The sequence below is a fragment of the Eptesicus fuscus genome, chromosome 6 (assembly GCF_027574615.1).
Source record: "Eptesicus fuscus isolate TK198812 chromosome 6, DD_ASM_mEF_20220401, whole genome shotgun sequence".
Lineage (NCBI taxonomy): Eukaryota > Metazoa > Chordata > Mammalia > Chiroptera > Vespertilionidae > Eptesicus > Eptesicus fuscus.
In genome coordinates, this window is record NC_072478.1 from 90,435,410 (window position 1) to 90,456,448 (window position 21,039).

Consider the following 21,039-nt stretch of genomic DNA (forward strand, 5'->3'; position numbering starts at 1 on the left):
CCCTTTGCCCACTTTTTAATTGGCTAATTTTTTATTATTGAATTATAAGGGTTTATTATGTATTCTGAATACAAGTGCTTTGTCAAATATGATTTGCAAACATTTTCTTCCATTCTGTGGTTTCACCTTCTTGATATTCACATACTTCTGATCACTACTATTGGTACTTTCATTTTTTTTTTTCACTCATACAACTTTATATGATGCAATAAAGCAATCAATTACCCTTCCTGATCTTTGCTGTGCAGATGGATATGGAGATTTCCTATGTGGAAACTGGACAATTGGCAATACTATCCTACCATCTTGCAATATGATATCTTCTTCCCTAACATGCAGAAACCCAAGCTTGGGTACAATGGCAAGTGTTGGGCGTCAGCATGTAATGGATGAAATAACTACTATTTATTAAACATTCACTATGTGCAAGACACTGTGCTAAGTGCTTTACAAGATCACACTTGATCCTCACAATAGCCCTTTGAGAGAAGTACTATTATCATCCCATTTTGCAGATAAAGAAAACTGAGGCTCACGTAGTTTTAAAAAGTTGCTGATGGCCCCACAGCTAGGAAAGTGGCAGAGCTTGGATTCAAACCAAGTGGTTCTGAGTCCCGAGCCTTTGCTCTTACCCACAATGCCAATAACTACAATGCCCGTCCAGTGCCAGGCTGCAGCCCAAGGCCAGAGGAAGGCTTCACAGCTCCTCCGTGGAAGGAGGAAAACAAGGACAATGTGAGCTTTTCATAAAACTAAATTGATTCATTTTAAATGACTCTCTTTTTGTCCTGAGATTCTCCCTACTTTTTTTGGCATTCCGTATTTCCTACTTAATAACAGTGCCAAAAGATTTTTTTCCTTATTATTCTTATAAAGGAAATATAGGCATATAGTAAAATATCCAAATAGGAAAATGGTTATAAAATTCAAGTTCTTCCTACCTTTCTTACGTCCCCACCATAGACGTAACCACAATTACTAGTTTCTCATGTATCCTTAATATGTGTGTGTATGTATAAAATTTGTGTGTATGTATAATATGTATGTATGCATAAAATGTGTGTATGCATATAATATGTGTGTGTATGCATAAAAATATGTGTGTGTATGTATAATATGTGTGTGTATGCATAAAATGTGTGTATGCATATAATATGTGTGTATGCATATAATATGTGTGTATGCATAAAAATATGTGTGTGTATGTATAATATGTGTGTGTATGCATAAAATTTTTAAGAAATACAAATGGAATTTACACTCTACAATACCGCTTTGTATCTTTTTTTTATCTTAGTAAATATCTTGGTATAATTGGGTATATTTAATTATTGGGGGGGGGGGGAAATGTTTTGAGTCCCTACTCAGCTAGCTACAGAACTGGAGAACTCGTGTTTATGCACTGGGCTACAGCAATAAGCAAGACAGCCATGGTCCCTGCCTTCAGGGGGCTTAGATTGTAATGGGAGAGATGTCACACAACAACAACAAGGATAAAATAGTATAATTGCATATTGTGATGATTGCTCATAAAAAGACATTTAAAATAGGGGTGGGGGCAGCCCTGTGGGGAAGTGGCATTTAAATGAAGACTTAAAGGATGGAGCCAGCCGTAGGAGGAGCAGGTAGAACAGCACTTCAGGCAGAAGGAACTACAAATGCCAAGACCTCCAGGTAGGAAGGAACTTGGCTTATTTGAGGAACCTCAGGAAGAATAACAGAGGCAAAGAGATGGCAGGGGCACTGTCAGAATGCACTGGGCAATTGGTGAGGGGCTTTAAGCAGGGTGTGGCATGGTCTGCTTTGGGCAGATGCTCCCTAGAGAATTAATGGGTTAGGGACTGGCTCTGAGGCCAGCGAAGCACTTCAGGCAAATGATGCTGGTGGCTTGGTCTGGCTGCTGGCCATAGGAAATGAAGCAAACAGGACAGATGCTAAGTATTTATTGGAAGTAAAAGAAAATGTTTCAATGATGGGTCAGTTTGGAGTGGAGGGAGAGGAAGAGAGAATCGAGGGTGGTACAGGTTGTATAGTTTATGCATTCAGTTGTCAGAGAAGATTTTAACTTGGTCAGCAATGCCTCTAGAGTACTCAAAGAGCTGAATGTTGCTATCTGGAGCACAGAGAGGTCTCAGCTACAACTGTAAAGTTGGAGAGTTATAGACCTGCAATTTTAAATATGGGGGAAGAGGGGGTTTAGGTAGGTTTGGGTATGAAAAAGAATGTTACAGTTGCTGACTCAAGATGCCCATTTTAAAACCTAGCTTTTCTTAAAGGCATTAAGTTCAACTTATAAATCTTATTATTCCATAAATCTAGTAACGTTTCATATGAAAATAAGAACAATTACTTCTACCTGTTCTTTGATTACTGTTCAATTAATTCTTAAGTTTAGTAGAGTCAGTCCTCTTTAAACATTTAAGACTTACAGCTTTAATTAATCAAATTTCCTTAGACATTTCAGACAACAGTTACAAATTTAATGGACCTGATTTTCTAAAAACACTTTAAATGCCTAACAGGGCAGATTTACAAATCTAAAAAGCAACATCATTTCTAAGCACTTAAGCAACTGTTGTAAATTAATGACCTAGACTTATAAATGTAGCAAATCAGATTTTCTTGGCCATTTCAATCATCTTAAATCCAACACAAAGCAGAACAAGAGTCACAGAAGCTTCTCTCCTGTTTTCATTTCTTCTTTCTCTGAATATTTATATTTCCTTTCTGGAATTACAGATTTATTCCACCAGTAAAGGGATCTGATTTTTTCCAAATATTGCTATTTGGAACCAATCTGCTTCACAACCCGGGGAAAGCTTATGATTAAAACATTCCTTGAGGACTTCAAAAGTGCACATAAAGGGTAGTTTCAAAGCCTGTGTCCCTGCCCCCCAAAAATATAGAGAGGCTAGGGGTATCAGTCTGGGTCCAGCTAGGAGAAACCACACAATAATTTGGACAGGCAAAGGGTGATATGAAGATGTACTAACTATAACAGGGAACTGTTGAAAACAAGGCATTGCAGAGGAAGAAGTAAAGAGAACTCGAAAGAATACAGGCATAGCAGATATAAGGAGAAGCCAGTACCCCCAAGGCTCAGATAGAGCACTTGAGGAAAAGGGCTCCCCTGTCCTTCCCCAACCTGCCCCAGGAGTGTTGCCAGGGGAAGCTGGGGCTGAAGAAGCTGCAGGGAGTGCAGTAGCCTGGCACTGGATACTAATGCTGTTTGAAAAAATATCTAAGTGCAAAATGTATGTAGAAAATATAGAGTTCTTACCCACACCAATCAACTTTGGAACCAACATCACACACTAACTTGTACAGATACCCAGCTGTTTTCTGTGCATATGTCTGAGCTCCCCTGCTAAAAAAATATTTCCTTTTAAGACAAGAAGTATGCTTCACCCTCCTGAAATGAGTATACACAATATGGCCAATAATTTACTTTTGAATATATGAACTCGGAGGAATGCTATTAAACTGTGCCCTTTTTTTTTCCATTCATTTTTTTATTCTTTTTTTCCCTACTATAAAAACAACAAATATTTATTGGGGAAAATGTAAAGCTAGAACAAAAGTAGAAAAATATTAACCATATTTCTGCTACCCAGAAATAAACACTATTAGCACTTTGGTGTATTTCTTACATACAAATAGTTTTTTTTTTTCCTTCTTATTTTTTAAAACAGAGTTGTACATGCAATTATATCTCATATCCAACTTTATATCCTGCATTTTTAACAACATACAGCATTTCTCCAAGTCATCAACTCTTTGTTGGGAGTCATGGCTGAATTATTATATGTAGAAAATGTTTACACTGATGTTGAAACTACCTTGAAGGTTGAAACTATAAATGACTGCAAAATATCTCATTCTGAAGATGTTACATAGTTTACTTAACCACTTCCCTTGATGGAAGTTTTAGGGTATTTTTCCTATTATAGATAATCCCCTAATGAATATTATTGTTTCAATTTTTCTCTGATAGGCCAATTTCCTAAAATGTTCCGCATGTGAAATCACTACTAGAGGGTACAAATACATGTAAGGCCACTGAGGAACATTTAAGATCACAGGGCACCTACTTCTAAACATGGAAACAAGTAGCTTTCCGTTTTTTCAACTTAATAGAGCCAGAAGCCTCTCCAACGCCACCTACTACTACCAAAACAGGTACACGGGCTCACCTAACACTCCCTGGCCCCTCCACGGCTCTGCCAAGAAAATGCTACCCTGCCCTAAATGATTGCTCGACCTCACGACCCTGGCTAGTCATTTGGGGCCTTCCGCCCTCACTTGTCCTCAAGCTGCCCAGTAGAGAGGGAGCCTGACTAGGGGTGCTAGACTAGAGGATTCCCCTATCGGCCCTCCTGGTACGTGTGACACCCTAGGCACCGAACCCCACGCCCAGAGGCTTGGCAGGGCACTGTCGCCTCGCAGGTAGACCGGGAGGCTTAAAGCAATAAAAGCTGCCGCTTCCAGAGCTGCAGGAAGGTCCCAAGACAACCGCAATCCCTCCCCCCACGCTGATCTTGACCCTTAATCCTCCACCCCCAGCCTTCTCACCATCTGCTCCGCAGCCCCTTTCCTTCCCACAGTCCACCTAATCCAACCTCCAGGCCTTTTCCCGACTTCCGATTCTTCGGAGTAAAGGGATCACCCAAGCCCCTGGGGGTCTCCTCTTCCCCTCCCTTTCTCTTTCCGCGCAGACCGAGCCAGGCCCAGTCGCCACAGATGGGTCTCCGCCACCCTCAAGCGTCCTACTACCTTGCAAGACTCGCCATCAGACCCCCATCATCTCCTCTGCACGTCTTTCCATGTATCTCCGAGTTTGTCCTGTCTTTCCTGCCATGACTGGCTTTCTGTCCTCTTTCACCCACCCTGCCTCCCACCGGTCTGTCTGCGGGTCCTCTGTCCCCGATCCTTCCGTTTTACCCAGTCGGTCCCCCTCAAGACCGTACCTCTATCCCCCATAGGTCCCCCTTATAGGCCCCTCCCCGTGTCCCTCTGCGCCCCCGCCCACGTCCGTACTTCTGCCCGTCCCCTAATGTGATCCTCAATTCCTGCAGTCTGGCCTTCAGTCCGGGCAGGTCCCTGGTCGCCACCTCTGCCAGGGCCAGGACACTCTGCGGCCCCGATCCCCTCTCTCAACCTGGGAACTCTTCCCTCTTCCACTTTCTCTACTTTGAACCCATCCCAGCAGAGTCCAGGAAGTAGCCAGGCGCCGGGGACTGGCGGCTATGCGGACCAATGGGGAGCTCCAGCGGCGGCGGCGGCCCCGCCCAGAGATCAAATGCTGCCAATCGCCGGGCGGAGGCGGGACTTCCGCTGTCCCGGGGAGGGCGGGGGGGAGCGAACTGTTGTGGTGCGGAGCGTTGGGCGGGCGGCGGCCGGGTGGCCCAGGGGCTGCCGCGGGACTTGGGGGAGCAGCCGAGCGGCTGCAGGGGTGGGGCGGGCCGGACGTGCTGCGGGGCCCGGGCACCGCGGGTTCGAGGCCGGGCCCCGCGCGGGGAGGCCGCGCCACCCCGAGGGAGCTGCCCGGCGGCGAGTTTGCTCCGCAGCCGAAAGAAGGCGGGAGCCGGCGGGGTCCCGAGAAACCGTCTGGCCACCCGGGCCCGGAGCCCCCGGGGAGCTGCCCCTCCCTGGGACGCCCTCCCGGACGCCCCCGCCGAAGGGTAACGGTACTGGGCTCCCGGCCGGAGGAGCCTCCAGGTGACCCCCGGCGGGGCCCTGCGAGCTCGGGAGCCAACCCCGGGGCCTGGAGCCGGGGAGGAAGGGGCTTTCCGGAGGCGCGGGGCCGGGGGCCGAAGGAGCCGGGACGCGGCGGAGCGGGGCCGGGCCTCCCGGGCGCGCGGCGGGGCAGCGCCTGCTCTGGAGACAGACTCCGAGACCCTCGGGCGCGGGGGCCTCAGTGACCGCCCCGCGGGCAGCGCGGCCGCGGAGTGGCCTACAGGGGCGCCTACCCCCGGGAGGCCGGCCGGGGACGGGGAGATGAACGGCTTCAGCACGGAGGAGGACAGCCGCGAAGGGCCCCCCGCCGCCCCCGCCGCCGCCCCGGGCTACGGCCAGAGCTGCTGCCTCATCGAGGACGGCGAGCGCTGCGTCCGGCCGGCGGGCAACGCCTCCTTCAGCAAGAGGGTCCAGAAGAGCATCTCGCAAAAGAAACTCAAGCTGGACATCGACAAGAGCGTGAGTCCCCCGGCCCCGGCAGGGTCCCCGCGCCCGATCGCTCCCGGCTGCTGCCCCCGAACTCCGGGCGGGACTCCGGGGCCCTCCCCGCCCTGGGCCTCGCCGCCCTTTATCCGCAGACGAGGAGTTGGACTCGGGATTTCAAAGGCCGTTTCGGCGCCGACCTGCTCTGCTCTCCCTAGGATTCTGCCCAAATGGGGGAGGTTGGGCGGGGGCTCCGACGACCCTTCCAGCCTGGGAAGATTGACAAGTTTTTAGCTCGTTTTATTGGTTTAGAGGTCGGAGCAGGGAGAGGAGGGTTCAGTGCGTTGGCCCACGAAGGAGCAAGTGTTGGCGAAGTGGTGATGAAGGCACCCGGCTCTTCTCCAACTTCTCAGCGCCCTGTTGTTCCTTCAGAAAAGGAGAGGCGGCAGTTACTTCCCTGTCTGCCGCGGCCTCAGCTTCTGCAAAGGGTCACGGAGCTGCTGCTTCGCAGGCAGCTGTAGGCAAACGGGGTTCTCTAACGCGGGGCAGGAATAAGGCCAAGACCAGGGCTCCGGAGGTGGCTTTTGCAGTCGAAGTGACTGGAAGCAAGAAAATCCATTTTCTTAGGGGTAACTTCTTTAGAAAAGCCCAGGAGGGGGTTTTGTGTGTCTGTGTGTTTTTAACTTGACTAGAATCACCCTGTGTTTTGTGTCTAACTATAGGAAAACGTTTTCCTGTGTGATTTCACCTCCTCTAGTTAACAATTCTGAAGATGTGCCTATAGTCAACCAATTAGAAACGTTTAGTTTGACATCTGTTGCTGCGGCCTCTTGATTAGGAGTTGGAAATGCGTTAAGGGGTATTTAATATTCAGGTAGACCTCCTAACATCCATTCTCTTTTAGGACCAAAATTTGTCCAGTGTGGAGGGAAATCAGAGCTTGCTTGTTAAACTGAAAGGACTCCCACTTTTCCACTTCTGATTTCACAGTTGAAACGGAGGCCCAGAGATAGGCAGTGACAGTGCCAAAGTCCCTCAGCACCTAACAGGCTAATTTCTTAACCCCATTACCTGATTTACTTCCAAGCCCCATGCTTAATTAAGTCGATAAATAAAAAAATTGGCCCTGTTCTTTCTTCCAGGCTCTTCCCTCCCACCCTCAGTTTTTTTTAAGTTAATTATAATACATTTACAATTCTTGAATGGAAAGATGTTATTTTTAAATGGTCAAGGTGGATTAATGGCTTTATTATTACAAACCTCTATCAATGAATGAATGAATGAATGAGAGCAAACAACTGACTAGATACTAAGGTGGTCCGGATTAGGGCACCTGTTGAAGTGAAATGCTTAATTCTAAGCAATGAACTCAGCCTCTTGAAAACGCTGCCTACCTTCTGTGTAGGTTGTTGGGAGCCTTCACTTGAGCAGCTTATGGTAATAATATTTCCCATTCCTTAAGAAAAAGAATTTTCCAGTTCTTTTAAACCCTTGGAAGCTGTCACATCTGAATGATTGTGCTGCTGTGATTGGGGCTTCATTGACCCAGTGACCCCACTGGAAAAACCTGTGCTGAGCCACGTTGAGTGTTTCTCACACACTGTCCAGAAGCAGCAGCCTACGCCTGGCACTGGACTTCCCAAAAGGCAGTGCGTCTGAAGGAGTAGCATTCGAGGTGGAATCGCTCACAATTCGTTTCAAGGTGGTGTAGAGTCATTATTTCTGAAAGGGATGCTATTTCATTCTCACAGGCTTGGGCAGGAATTCAATTCTAAGGAACTGCTGTATTACAGGAATGTTTAGCTGTTGTAGAAAATGAAACAGGAAAAATAAACACTAGAGCCCTTGCTACCACCCTTCTTCCTCCACCCGCCCCCAAAGGCCACTGAGCTCTGAAATTTCTAAAAACCAGTATGTACTTGAAAGTGGTTAAGTAGAAATAATAACTATTTATCTTGTAAAAGGGTGTAGCAGGGAGCTTTTTTAAAGAATAGCACCAAAAATCCAACTTGGGCAGCTTAACTCATGTTATGTAGACATTGGCAGTGTTCTGTGATTTATTAAGATACTAGTGGCCCGGTGCACGACATTTGTGCACTGGGGGGTTGGGGTTCCCTCAGCCCGGCCTGTGCCCTCTTGCAGTCCGGGACCCCAAGGGGTCCTTAGTGCTGCTGCGGAGGCAGGACCACCACCACTGCTGTGCTCGCCAGCTGTGAGCCCAGCTTCTGGCAGCTTCTGACTGAGTGGCACTGACCACCAGGGGCAGCTCCTGTGTTGAGCGTCTGCCCCCTGGTGGTCAGAGTGTGTCATAGCAACCGGTTGTTCCACCATTTGGTCGATTTGCATAATAGGGTTTTATTATATAAGATAAAATGCTTTTAAACAGTCCTCCAATCGACATATTTTGGCCTTTTTTTTTTTTTTTTTCCTGGAGAAAAGTGGGAGTATAAAGAAAATATTGGAGTAAGAAACATGTGCCATGGGTCAAAAGGCCTTGGCCAGGTCATTTCCCTACTCTGGGTGGCTTCAGTTTATCCCTCTAGAAATTGAGATTGGGACCAGCAAGGTTGCACTGGTGATTGCCAAGTTTTCCTCCATCTAGCTTTCCATTATTCTATTATCTTGACCTGAAATCTCACAGCCACAACTCTAGGAAATCACCTCTTCTCCTCCTACAAGGTTTGTCTCTGTGAATTTAAGGAGCAGTTCAGTCTCTTGGGTTTTACATGTGGAACTGGCTAACATGAGGCCAGCTTCCTATCAGGGAAGTAGAGTATGCTGAGAGTTACTCTCTTCCCTGATAATGTCCAGTAGTATATATATCAAGTAGATTCTTTGGGAGAGTGACACATTGCTGTGTCTGAAAGACCTTTTTTCAGAGTTGAATCTGGCAAAGCTGTCCCAGTTTGTTACCATATGTAAATGGTGACTTTTACTGGCCTAAGCTGCTTTTAGATGCAAGGGATGCTTATGTTGATGGAACAGCTTTTATTGAGCACCTACTATCTGTAAGACACCATCATAGTATAAGAAACGACTCATGACTCATTAATCCAACCACATGAAAGTGGTATTTCATTGGAATAAAAAGCAGTTTTTGTTATTTTCTCCATGAAAAGGCCTGAATTAATTGATGCTGGTTTCCTATCAGCTTACTCTTCTCTTTAAGAATTTAAGGAATAAACTGAAATTCAGAAGCCTCTCGAGAACATCTGTGCAGCATCTGTTTCAGTGTCAACAGCCCCAAGTCATTTCCACAGGCATTCGGTTTCTGTTAGGTTTTTGAATGTTTCCCCAAGTCAACCTGGTACCAACATTCTTAAATAAAAGCATATTCTTCACATCTCAGCTGCTGTGCCGCCTTCACTTATTATTCTGCCTCCAGCCTGTATTAGAAAGTCAGCAGCAGGGCGCAGCTTCTTCTATGTGGTTCCACCTTGTGAGAATGTCTGATCTCTCTCCACTTCTCTTTGTGGAACAGCTGTGAGGTAATGCAATAATTAGAAGCTGATGTTCAGAAATAAAGTATTTCAGAGAGTTGTCATCCTGTTATCAATGTCAAAATAGTGTGTCCCATATCCCATTACCATAGTCCCTCTCCTGCCCCCCCCCTTTTTTTTTAAGTTCATAACTCCTATAGGTCTGAAAATGTCATGTCACTCCCAGCTTCAAAAACCTTGGGGGACTCTGTCTCATCTGAAGGAAAGTCAAAGCTGTTCTGATGTGCACCCCATCCCCCAATTTCTCCCTACAGGGGCAGTGACCTCCACCTAATACTGTCTACCCTGGGGCTCCTTCGCTCATGCCTCTGTCATCTTCACCTGAAACTCTAAGTCTTGGCTCTTTGCATCTGGAATGTTTCCTGTCTACCTGCAAATCCTCCCTTATAGTAGGGGACCTCCCCCCTAATGATTTCTGCTGTGGAATCTCTCCTTGCTGAATGTGGGCCACAGGTTTTCAGGGAGGACTTGGTTTATGATACACTCCCAATGTGATGAGAGTATTCTCTTTGTGGGTGTCTTGTTCTGCAGCTCAGTAGGAAACGTCTGAAAATATGGCCTGCACCTTGTTCTTCCTTCTCACTCTCCGGTGCCTGGAAAAGGAGAGAAGCCCATTAAATTGACAGATGCTCTTTCCATGGAGTTGGCAAGTCTGACTTTTATTTGCTTCCCATCAGGTAAGGCACCTGTATATCTGCGATTTCCACAAAAATTTCATCCAAAGTGTACGAAATAAAAGGAAGAGGAAGACAAGTGACGATGGTGGAGATTCTCCTGAGCACGACACTGACATTCCTGAGGTAACGGTCAAAAACATCAGCTTGAAAAAGCTGGAAGGACGGGTTCTAATCTGGTCCTTACCTCTGGCCTGGTCTGCTTTTTGTGCTAAAAAGTCATTTTAGTCCCTTTGTTTTGCTGTGGTTTATTTGAAAAGTGAATCACAGAATCAGAGTAATGCTGAATCTGAGAGCTGAATGCTTAGAAATCGACTGGTCTGACTGCCCCATCATTTTGCAAATGGGCACAAGGACCTGAGGTCACACAGACAGTTTGGGGGCTCCAGTCTAGTGCTCTTTTTAGTAGGCCACACTGCCTTTTTTAAAGAAAACCCTGGCAAATGATTAAATACAACGACAGTGTCAAGTTTTTTCAAACTTTGTTTTTGTCTTAAAGTTGGAGACTGAGTTTGAATGGTTTGGGGGAAGTCACTCCCCGTCCCCCCCCCCCCCCCCCCCCCCCCCGGTTTCTAGGCTGCAAAATGAAGGCATACGTTGTCAGTTCATCCCAGCTCTGATTTTCTATCACTCTCCAATTCCTGGTCCAGGCTTGTTCCCAAGGATCATTCCAAAGTCATTATACTGGACCAGGGGTTCTCAACCCTGGCACTATTGACATTTGGGGCCAGGTAATTCTTACTGCAGGGGCTGTCCTGTAAATTGTCGGATGTGTAGCAGCATCCCTGTATTCTACCCACTGGATGCCAGTCACACTACTCCCTGAGTCATGATGATAAAAAATGTCTACAGACATTGCTAAATGCCCTCGGGGTAAAGGTGGGGGACAGAATTGCCCCATGTTGAGAACCACTGCACTAGACAGTGAGACCTAGGCTTCTCAAACCAGAGGCCGCCTTTCCTTCAGGTGCCAGTGTCCATTAAACAGGCTACAGGAAGGAATATCGGATTCTTTTTCTACTTAAATTGTTTTCACTTAAGACTCAGCAAAGAAGAGCCGTTTATAGTGTACATTGAATATTTGACGCATGAATATTTCATAAGGCAGTGGCCTGTTAGCACTCAGTGGAAATGACTGTAGGAATAGAAAGAGTAGGCGGGTTTTTGTCTGCAGATGAGGAAACCTTTGAAAATATAGCCCTTTCCCTCTGCCCCTCCCTATGTCCCCTTTTTAAACATTGGTTTAATGTATCTTCCAATTGCCTCTAGCATTATTAAATTTTATAAAGAAATGGATGTATTCAATTTCTAAATGCTTTTCACAAAATAAAAAAAAGAAAAAGGTTTGAGGAATGTTTTGAAAAGAATGAAGGACTTTGGTCCCTCATATTGATCATTCATTTTGTTTTTAAGTGCTCTCCACCTGCCTGAAGCAAGAACATCTCTTTTAGAGGCAGGTAAAGGCAGCCCAACTTTCTGGGCCTTCAATGTTTCATGACTGTGCAGCTTTCCTCTCTTCTGTGTTAGGAGAAAAAGGGGGGGTCCTTTCCCCTTTGTTATCCAGTCATCTGCAGAGACCCTGACCCTAACCTGCTGATTTGTACACTCGCCACAGTAGCTTTTGAGCTTTCTCTGGAGGGTTGTTAAGGATTCTAATACCTGAAGGCTGAGCCTAGGAAATCACTGTTTGAGAATAACAGTACTTCCCACTGTTCTTCACGCTTCTCTATCCAGTCTGCTGCCAAACTCTGGCCTGTCTCCCTTCAGGATGTCTGTCTGGTTTGACCTTTGCTCATGCCTGATTTCCCCCTCCAGCATCACCACCCCTCCAAAGCTCTGCTTCATCCTCTCACTTCTGGATCGTTGCTATAGCATCTCCCTCTGCCTGTCCCCGCCCATCAAACCACCTCTAGATCCATCTTCCTGGAACATCACCTGGCATGCTACCACCCAGTTTCACTGTTTAACCCCATCAGGATTGCCTATGACCCCCTAGCCCATCTATTCATTTCCTGGCTTTCTGTGCTCATGATCTCACTCATTCCCTACTCTTGCTCTGTCCCTCACTGCCTTTCTAAGCCCTGCTCTCCTTAGTTAAGCTTCACTGCTTCCATCAGCCTTCTGGAACCACCCTTCCCCAGCCAGAACTCTTGTTCCACCGTTATTTTTGACCCCCCAGCTAGTTATTAGTCCTGAATGGACCATTTCTAAGACTTCTTTGAGTTATATCCACCCCACCCCTAGTGTAGTGCTAGGCACATAGTGGGCTCTCAGTGAGTCTTGCCTGCTCAGGTGATGGATAATGTGTTTCTCCTCTTCTCTCCAGGTTGATCTGTTCCAGCTACAGGTGAACACTCTGCGGCGTTATAAACGACACTACAAATTGCAGACCAGACCAGGCTTCAATAAGGCCCAGTTAGCAGAAGTAGGTAGACAAAGTGGTGCTCTCCAAAGAGAGCCAGTATTGTTCCTTTGATGTGACCTTGATTCTGCCTCTTGCTCTGTGTGCCTGTGGATCATAATCCCCTCCATAGCTCTGGAAGCAGCTTTCTAGTTCATCTTTTGCACAATTTAGAATCCCACAGTTTAAGACTTAGAAAGGCTCTGATTTTCATGAAAGAAACCATGGCATAGAGAGAGGAAAGGACTTGCTTAAACTCACACAGCAAATTGGTGTGATTCCAGAATTGAGTCTGGAATCTCAGGACTCCTGATTCTAAGCCCTGAGTATTCTTTTGTTTGTTTGCTTGAATCTTGTTTTCCAAGATTCTTTATAGATATGGTCCTTCCTGCGTATCGGATGTGTCAGATTAATCATCTCAGAACCTTCACTCATGTCCTATAGGAGCTATTTTTCTTCTTTTTGTTTTTTTTTCCTTGACTTCTTCTACTCTGATGTTGGTAATAGAAATACTTATTACAAAAATGGAGCCCAAGAAAGGTTTCTCCTGCCCTGATTTCTTAACATAGTTTGGATGGTGGAAAATGCTCCATTGGCTATTATTTTAATACTAGAGGCCCGGTGCACAAAATTTGTGTACGGGGGTGGGGTTGTCCCTCAACCCGGCCTGTACCCTCTCCAATCTGGGATCCCTCTCACAATCCAGGACTGCTGGCTCCTAACCACTCACCTGCCTGCCTGATTGCCCCTAACCACTTCTGCCTGCCAGCCTGATCGCCCCCTAACCACTCCCCTGCTAGCCTAATTGATGCCTAACTGCTCCCCTGCCAGCCTGATTGCCCACAACTGCCCTCCCCTGCCATGACCTGCCTCCTCCATGCAACGCAGAGCCACTGGGCCCTGCCTCTGCTGTGCGCGTGGCCATCTTGTGGCAACGTCGCACAAGGGTGTCACCTGAGGGCATGACACCACCTAGGCTTTTACTATATAGGATAATGACTGGCTTGATACTTCTGTCCTGTTGGCACTGGTGTGGGTACTCTCTCATCCCCCTTTTCTGCTTATTGTAGAAAATTTGGAAATTGGAGAAAAGAAAAATACAACCCTACTATCCAGAGATAACTACTCTGTAGTTCTTTCTCTTTCTTATTTCTGTCCTAGTCATTCGGTCTATTCAGAGATTCCCTTAAAGGCTCACAGCCCCACTGGTTTTTGTCTTTCCTTTAGAGGTATCTTGCTGATCTCTCATTTTTTCTTAAACTTCTCCTTCACCAGTATCCAGATAAAACATAGGAGCACACAAGCCTTTTCTACTTTAAGATTGCATTCCCCACTTGCCAGTATTCACCCCTGGTGGAAGGGATAGGATTAGTTGGGGCAAGAGGAGACCTATTCTCAGGACTTGTAAAATAAAGCAAAGTTTCAGGAATAGAGAGTAAATGGTTCATTTTTATTCAAATCTGGTGTGTATTTCAAGATCAATTCTTGGGTCACACACTTACATCTGTTCAGTAGGCTATTCATTTGACATAATTTTTAAAAAGACACTTTTTTTGCCAAGTACCAGAGAGGTTATGGTAGCAGCTGGCCAAGCAGAGCAGTCCTGGTCTCTTCATCCATGGGGGTGACCTTGAGATCATGATGGGCAGCTGGCTGCCACTAAAACAGAAAGAACTGCATCTTGGGAGTGTTGAGGGTTAAAGTCCTGCTTTGGAAGCCTGGAAACCAGTCACCTAAACCCCAGGGAAAATGGGTAATCTGAGTTCTGCAGCTCTGCAGAGAGTTCGGTAGTGATCTTAACCCCCTCCATAGCTCTGGCAGCAACTTCCTGGTTCCTCTTTTGCACAATTTAGTCTGTGGCCCTGATTTATGCATGGTTTTTGGTGTGTTTTTTTCTTTTTCTTTTTCTTTTGCCTCCATGTAGACTGTCAGTCGACATTTCAGGAACATACCTGTGAATGAAAAAGAGACCCTTGCCTACTTCATCTACATGGTAAAGAGTAACAAGAGCAGACTGGACCAGAAGTCAGAGGGCGGCAAGCAGCTTGAGTGAGGATGAAGCACATCTTCCAGGAATGAAGTATAATGTTTAATGCACAGGTGATATCTGCTACATTTAAGCCCATAAAGACTTACAAGTTTTATTATAAATAAAAATGTTTGAATGATAAATACTGTAAATCTTTTTGGTCAGGAGGGTTATATTCTCCTGATTCAGCATGTGTATACAAAGACTTTCTTTTAAGGCAACTACTGGGCTGAAACAAACAAGATCATAAAAGAATGAAAGAAAAATTATGTATTGCAGCATTTAAAACAGCATTAAGTCAGTGCTACTGGAAATGAGGGATACAAATATTTTGGTAATCACCTTATAATCCCACACTGCCACGTGTGAAATGTAGCCCCGTTAATAGCGGCAGGGTACAGGTGATGGTGGAGGTGCGTGAACAGACCCAAATGTGCTGGGGACGTGGGTCCCCCACCTTGTTGCAGGCTCTGTCATTTATCAGCAAATCAGTTTGACCCTGGTCCCCCTCGCTGGCCCTGCACCTTAGGCACAGTAGGCACTCAATCAGTATCTGTTGGCTAATTGAGCTGTCACTAATAGTGCCAGCCTTGTAACATCTGCTCTGCTCCTCCAGTTAATGAGATCTCTGCCATTTCTATGGTTTACCACTTAACTTCTGGAGTGAGGAGGAAATCCTGATGAGCCAACAAGAGGTTTCAGCTCAAATTAGTACTTCAGGAAAGTCGCATGTGCAGCACTGTATCTGCGGAGGTTCCAGAAATGCGAATGCAGAGACCCTCGTAGGAGATGCAGCCCTTTGTACACTCCTCTAAGCTTCACTCTTTGGGGTGAAGTTACATATTCCGACTTAGGCCATTCTCCTGGGCCATAAATGCTTTGCAAATGGAGATGCTTAGTGGTTTAGGGCTCACTTTCAGAAGTACTAACCCATAGTTCACACTCACCAAAAAAGCTGCCAAGGACCATGTGATTCCTGCTCAGAAATCCAGCGCTGGGATAGAAAGTCTGACTGGCCTTGACGCCCTGCGCTTGGGGGTCAGCAACAGATCATAGGTTTGAGCAACGAAGGTCAGTGCCGTCTAATGCTCATTTTTATGAGCAATTTGCCTCCCTTTTAGGGAGAAAGATTGCTAAAATGATTTCTTAAGTATTAATACCTGATTTTTTTTATGTTCAAAAACTCAGCTTCCTCTATCTAATTATGTCACAGCCAAAGTATCCTTTGAAAACAAAGCTTTATATCCAAAAGTCTTCTTTTCCAAAATTTTCTAATATGTTGGGGGTGTAGGGTGTGGACAGGGAATGGGAGAAAGGGAAGAAAAAGATGTGGATGCTAATTTCTGACCATCTTGACATACACTGGGGTCAAAAGTATCATTTTCTTACTCGGTTTTAAATCTGAGTTCTTTCTTAAGCCTTAAATGCTAAAAGGAGCAGTGGACAGCCTGGCCTAGCAGAGAATTAAATGTCTCACAGATGGCTTCATCTGAGTACTACCACAGAGAAGTCAGAATGGAAATCTCTACTGAGCAGGGCGGTAGATTCAGGTCTGTGGAGCAGTGCCATGCTTTCTATGGACTGGAGACAGGGCCACCACTCACTAAAACTCAGTGTGCTCCATTGCAGCACGCTTTCACCCGTGTTCAAAATGCATGTCTAGCAGATGGCAGCCTTTTTAAATATGTATAAATGAATGTACATAGAACATACTCTAGACTGTGAGGGGTCTTATTTTAATACACCTGGCTGTGGATGGCACGTCAGGGTGCTCTGAATGTTTTAGTCATTCTGATCCAATATGTATTTAGACACTGTCTCATAGCTGAAGGATCAAGAAGGCCCAAAGGCGTGTGGCTTATCTGGGTTTTATTCCTGAGGCTGAATTAGAAAGGCTTTGATGGTGTCCGACACCAAGCCCTCTTTTGTCAGGGGGCTTTTTTTCTCATCAGACTGGAGTTTGAGGGCAGCTGGGCCTGTAGGCTACGGCATTGGAAACCTGCCCTCTGGAAATGTCCCTGTCTTATCAAGAAGGTGTATCTTCTGATGTTTAAACCAATGATGGATGTGTAGGTCACATCACTGTTCTACTAATGGCAAATCTGTTTTCCCAATTGAGAGACAGCGGTATACTTCTGTAAGAGCAAATGTGGGTTAGGATCCATCTGTTCACGTGTCTGTAAAAATGCTTGTTACAAAGTGAAGCCCAGGGAAACTCCCCCTTTAGCCAGATGCTGTGTGTGCTTTGTCGCATGCTGTCTTTCCTCTAAAGAGAGCTACTTTTGGAAAGTGGAAATTGTGGGTATCTTTTTCACCTTGGAGACTTGTTGGGTGAAAGAAAAACAAAGCTGTCTGAACTTACTTTTGTCCTGTGTGCAGAAGTCTGTTCTGTCATCAGACCACTAAACCACTTGCCTTAGTCTCTTGTGCAGTCTCCGTGGCTTTTCGTGGCAGGAGGCTCTGCCTGTGGAAGTGGCCGAGCCCCCCAAAGCAGCTGGGTCTGGCTTCAGGGAGCAGTGGGTCTGGGAAAGCAGTGTTCGCCTTGGCTGCCTGCATTTTTATGCCACCTGTCAAGGACTCTTGCGCTTCTCTCCACCTGTAACATTGCAGCATTGCCTTCTCTCCTCTTGGTGCTCCTGGGCAAAACTGGAATTGGAAACAGAACTGGAGTTGTCTTCTTAAATCCTGCCTCAGTTCCGGCCTGGTGTGGTTCTTCACATACCCTGAAGGTTGTCACACGGAAATGCCAATATCCTGCTATTCATGTTGCTTCACTTTAAGGTTTTTAAAAAACAGAAAGCTCATTATTTCAATGAACAAGCTCTTAGGTTGGCAACAACACCTGACAGTGATCACAACTGAATCCCACGAAAGATTAAGGATTCAAAACTGGTGTTGTAAAATGAAGAGGAATTTCACTTATGTGTTCCAGCCGCCACGTTGCTAGATGTTCCTGTCATGGCTGGATATTCACTGATGGCCTTTCGGAGACAGAGATTCCTAATTGTTTGCAGTTGGAATGTTGCATCTAACCTTGGCATTTTAGCTGTTTATTTTGTGGACATTTTTCTGGTAATATCCTAGACAACTGCCTGGTGGAAGGGAGAAGCTAAGAAAAGAAGCTCGCTACAGGGGCCTGGCCTATTGAAATAGGCTGTCCCAGCCCAAAGTAGCTGCTGCTGGAAGTCATCTGAAGGCTCTCAATCATTACAATGACAAGATCTAAAAGTTGGGAAAGGGGCTTTAAGGCATTCCATCCAGTCTGCCCATAGGTGCTGACATTCTGCTTACAGCCATCCCACCAAGGATTTGAACAATCTGGGCTTAAACACCTCTGAGGACAGAGAACTCACTACCTCCTGGGGGTATCTGGTTCTATCTTTGCAAACCTCTGGCTTTTCTTGGTTCTCTGTAACTTCCATCTGAGTCTCTGCCCAATGGGGGCCACATGGAAGAAGTTGCTCATCTTGGCCAAGGATCTAATGGCTGGCATTGTCCCAGGGCATAGCAAGTGTCTTGTGAAAAGGAACAGGTAGCAGATAGACACGTTGTTGTCCTCACTCTCCACACCCCTGAGTATTAGTGCATTTAGTTCCTGTTGGAGAATGTTGAGGAAATCCCACCCACCTGGTTCGCTCACTTGTTCTTGCTGAGGCTGATCGAGGGCGTCAGCAGAGGCAGGGGTCCTATTGGCCTGATGAAAAAAACTCAAGACAGAGGAGGCCTTAGTTCTGTATTTGTCCCACAAAAACTGATGCTCAGAGCACTTAGGGAAAACCTTACCTAGAAAATCTTAAAATATTGCTCTGTGTGGAGTTTAAAGTTTCCATGGCTGCTGAGGGCTTGTACCTTAAGATTCCTATAAGTACTTCACATACTGTTTTTACCAGGAAACAGCTAAGGAACCTGGGGGAGTGGAAGCACCACATACCTCAGTGTCAAAGTAGTGCCATATTTTGAAGCTAGAAAGTCCGATAAGGTTGCTATTGTCCAATTCACTTTTAGAGATGTGGAAACTAAAATCCAAAAAAATTGGCTTGAGTCACATGGCATTCTCTGGACTAACCTCTCGTCCTGCAGCATGACTGTAATCCAGTCTAAAGTGACCTGCCTCAGACTCTTGAAACCTTGCAACTGAGTAGAGGTTCCCAAGACCAACCTGCAGAATTCAAGGTTGAATGAATGATTGGGACTGAAGCACTCAGTTGAGTTTTGTAAAACGAATGGGAGGGGCCAACAGAACTAGCCTATAATTTAAGACTAGGATTCAAAAGTCCTGGCAGGCTTTAGTGTTGTCCTAGAATCTAAATTCTCATGAAGTGGTCTTGCTCTGTGATCTGTTGGTCAGACCTTGGCCTTTCAGATCGTCGTTGGAGCTTGTGTGATTCATTTGGCACTGATGGTACAGACAGCTCTGTGGCCCTGTGATGCACAAGCATTCCAGCCCGTTACTGGGCTAAGCAGTTGAACTAAAGGACAGGTGAGCTCGGGAACATGCCCTGGGAAGCATGGTGCTTTAGGGGTGCCTTTTTATTCCTTTCATTTTTATTACTGACCGTTTCCAATTCATGGTTAGGAAAGGTAAAGGTGATCTGATGTTTTCAGGTAGACTGGGGCAAGGTGGACCTTTTCTTAAGGTAGAATGTCTACAATTAGTTATTTCATCTAGCTTGCATCTTAAAACAAACCCTCAGTTGCTTTCACTTAGTGAAAGCATCTTTGCCAATGACAGGGTTGTACAGGATCCCTGTTTTACATTTCTGTTATCCGTTACGCCCGTCAGAGTGTCGGGGATGTGGGTTTTCTTTCCGTTTTGTAACTGCCTTATTGAAAAGCAAGTGCCCTTCCATTTCAAGCCTCCTCATATTGTACATGTTTCCTCCCAAGCGTGGGGATCATTTGTGTTTTAATTTTGTAATCTATGGCTCTGTACTGTTGAAAGGCTCTCATTTCTGTGAGGTCTCCTTAGTAATGTATGTGACTTTTCATGTTGCAATATCACACAGATGGGACGGCCCGACTTTCCCTCTTAATAAACGGTCTGAGTAACGAGACACTCTCTATTGTTCTCTTTGAATGTCCACGTGAAATTCAGCTGCTTTCACTTTCTCATTTGGGCCCTGGCTGCAAAGCACAGTGATTGATGACAGTGGTCTTTCCTCCCAGCTCCAACTACTACCTGCTCCTCTCCCGAGTTCAGTCCCAGTGCACACCGGAGAGTGTAGATTGGAACAGAAGTTTGGGCCCTGGGTCGAGTCCTGAATGCTGCATAGCATACCAGACACCCTGGCAGATAGCTTCCCTCTCCGGGCCTTTAGTTGTCCATCTGTAAAGTGACTCCTAAGTAAACCCGATGGAGAATTGCAAATGGAAATTATGCAGGGGGCACACTGCAAACTGGAAAACTCAGGTCTCTTCTGAGGGCAGCCACTACCCAGCTCCAGCCCATTGTTGCTATGTGGGAATGCCAGTTCTTGCAGTTTGACAAGAGGAGCTGGAAATAGAGACTTTTATGTAAATAGCCCAATGTTTAAGTGTCCCAAAATTATTTTTAACAGTTGGCACATCATCTGAGTGCTTGTTAGAAATCTCTGTCTTCCCCCCTCAACTGCCAGGCTGTCTACTGAACCAGAATCAGCCTTTTAATGAAGTCCCAAGGCAGGATGGGGTTACCTGACTGAGCTTTACTGGTGAAGGTACACGAGGCCCCGTGGAATGAAGCCCCTTGCCCAGCCAAGCCCCAGGCTCTGGTCTTTCACTTCAAATGTCACTAGTGCCATTTTAGCACACTCTGTCCTCAATAGAATGAAAGAAAAGAAATGTAATGTTTTTTAGCATATTAACTAGAAGTAATACATGTTAGCTCTAAAACTATAAATAACACCAAAATTTACAGTGTCCTTCCTGTTTCCTCCTTCCCACGCACTCTACTCCCCTGTCAACAGTGTGGAGGATGACTTTTCAGGAGGCATTTGGGGGCAGGGAGGGTGGGAGTCTTGGCTCCCACTGGGATTGATGATGGATTGTTGCTGAAGGCCATCACTTAGAGCAGTGGTTCTCAACCTTTCTAATGCCTCGACCCTTTAATACAGTTCCTCATGTTGTGGTGACCTCCAACCATAAAATTATTTTCGTTGCTACCTCATAACTGTAATTTTGCTACTGTTATGAATCGTAATGTAAATATCTGTGTTTTCCGGTGGTCTTAGGCTCTACGGCAGCGGTTCTCAACCTGTGGGTCCCACAGGTTGAGAACCGCTAGCAGGGTCGCCTAAG

General features: G+C 45.9%; 1 protein-coding gene across 2 annotated transcripts; it reads left to right on the plus strand.

Moving 5' to 3' along the window:
* The first annotated feature begins 5,358 nt into the window (after window positions 1–5,358).
* Window positions 5,359–19,817, plus strand: SAP30L (SAP30 like). Of its 2 annotated transcripts, none has more exons than XM_008152254.3 (4): window positions 5,359–6,195; window positions 10,337–10,459; window positions 12,660–12,758; window positions 14,659–19,817. In XM_008152254.3, the coding sequence occupies exons 1-4, from the start codon at window positions 5,998–6,000 to the stop codon at window positions 14,785–14,787; spliced, it is 549 nt and encodes a 182-aa protein (XP_008150476.1). In that variant the 5' UTR covers window positions 5,359–5,997; the 3' UTR covers window positions 14,788–19,817. The 2 variants fall into 2 exon arrangements, with proteins under 2 accessions (XP_008150476.1, XP_028017431.1); XM_028161630.2 differs by having other exon boundaries at window positions 12,660–12,680.
* Window positions 19,818–21,039: the final 1,222 nt, after the last annotated feature.

Bases quoted from the DNA above. Each gene is read 5' to 3' on its own strand.
- SAP30L (XM_008152254.3), top strand. From the start codon at position 5,998: ATGAACGGCTTCAGCACGGAGGAGGACAGCCGCGAAGGGCCCCCCGCC. The intron at 6,196-10,336 runs GTGAGTCCCCCG...GCTTCCCATCAG, and splicing joins AGCTGGACATCGACAAGAGC to GTAAGGCACCTGTATATCTG. The intron at 12,759-14,658 runs GTAGGTAGACAA...GCCTCCATGTAG, and splicing joins ATAAGGCCCAGTTAGCAGAA to ACTGTCAGTCGACATTTCAG.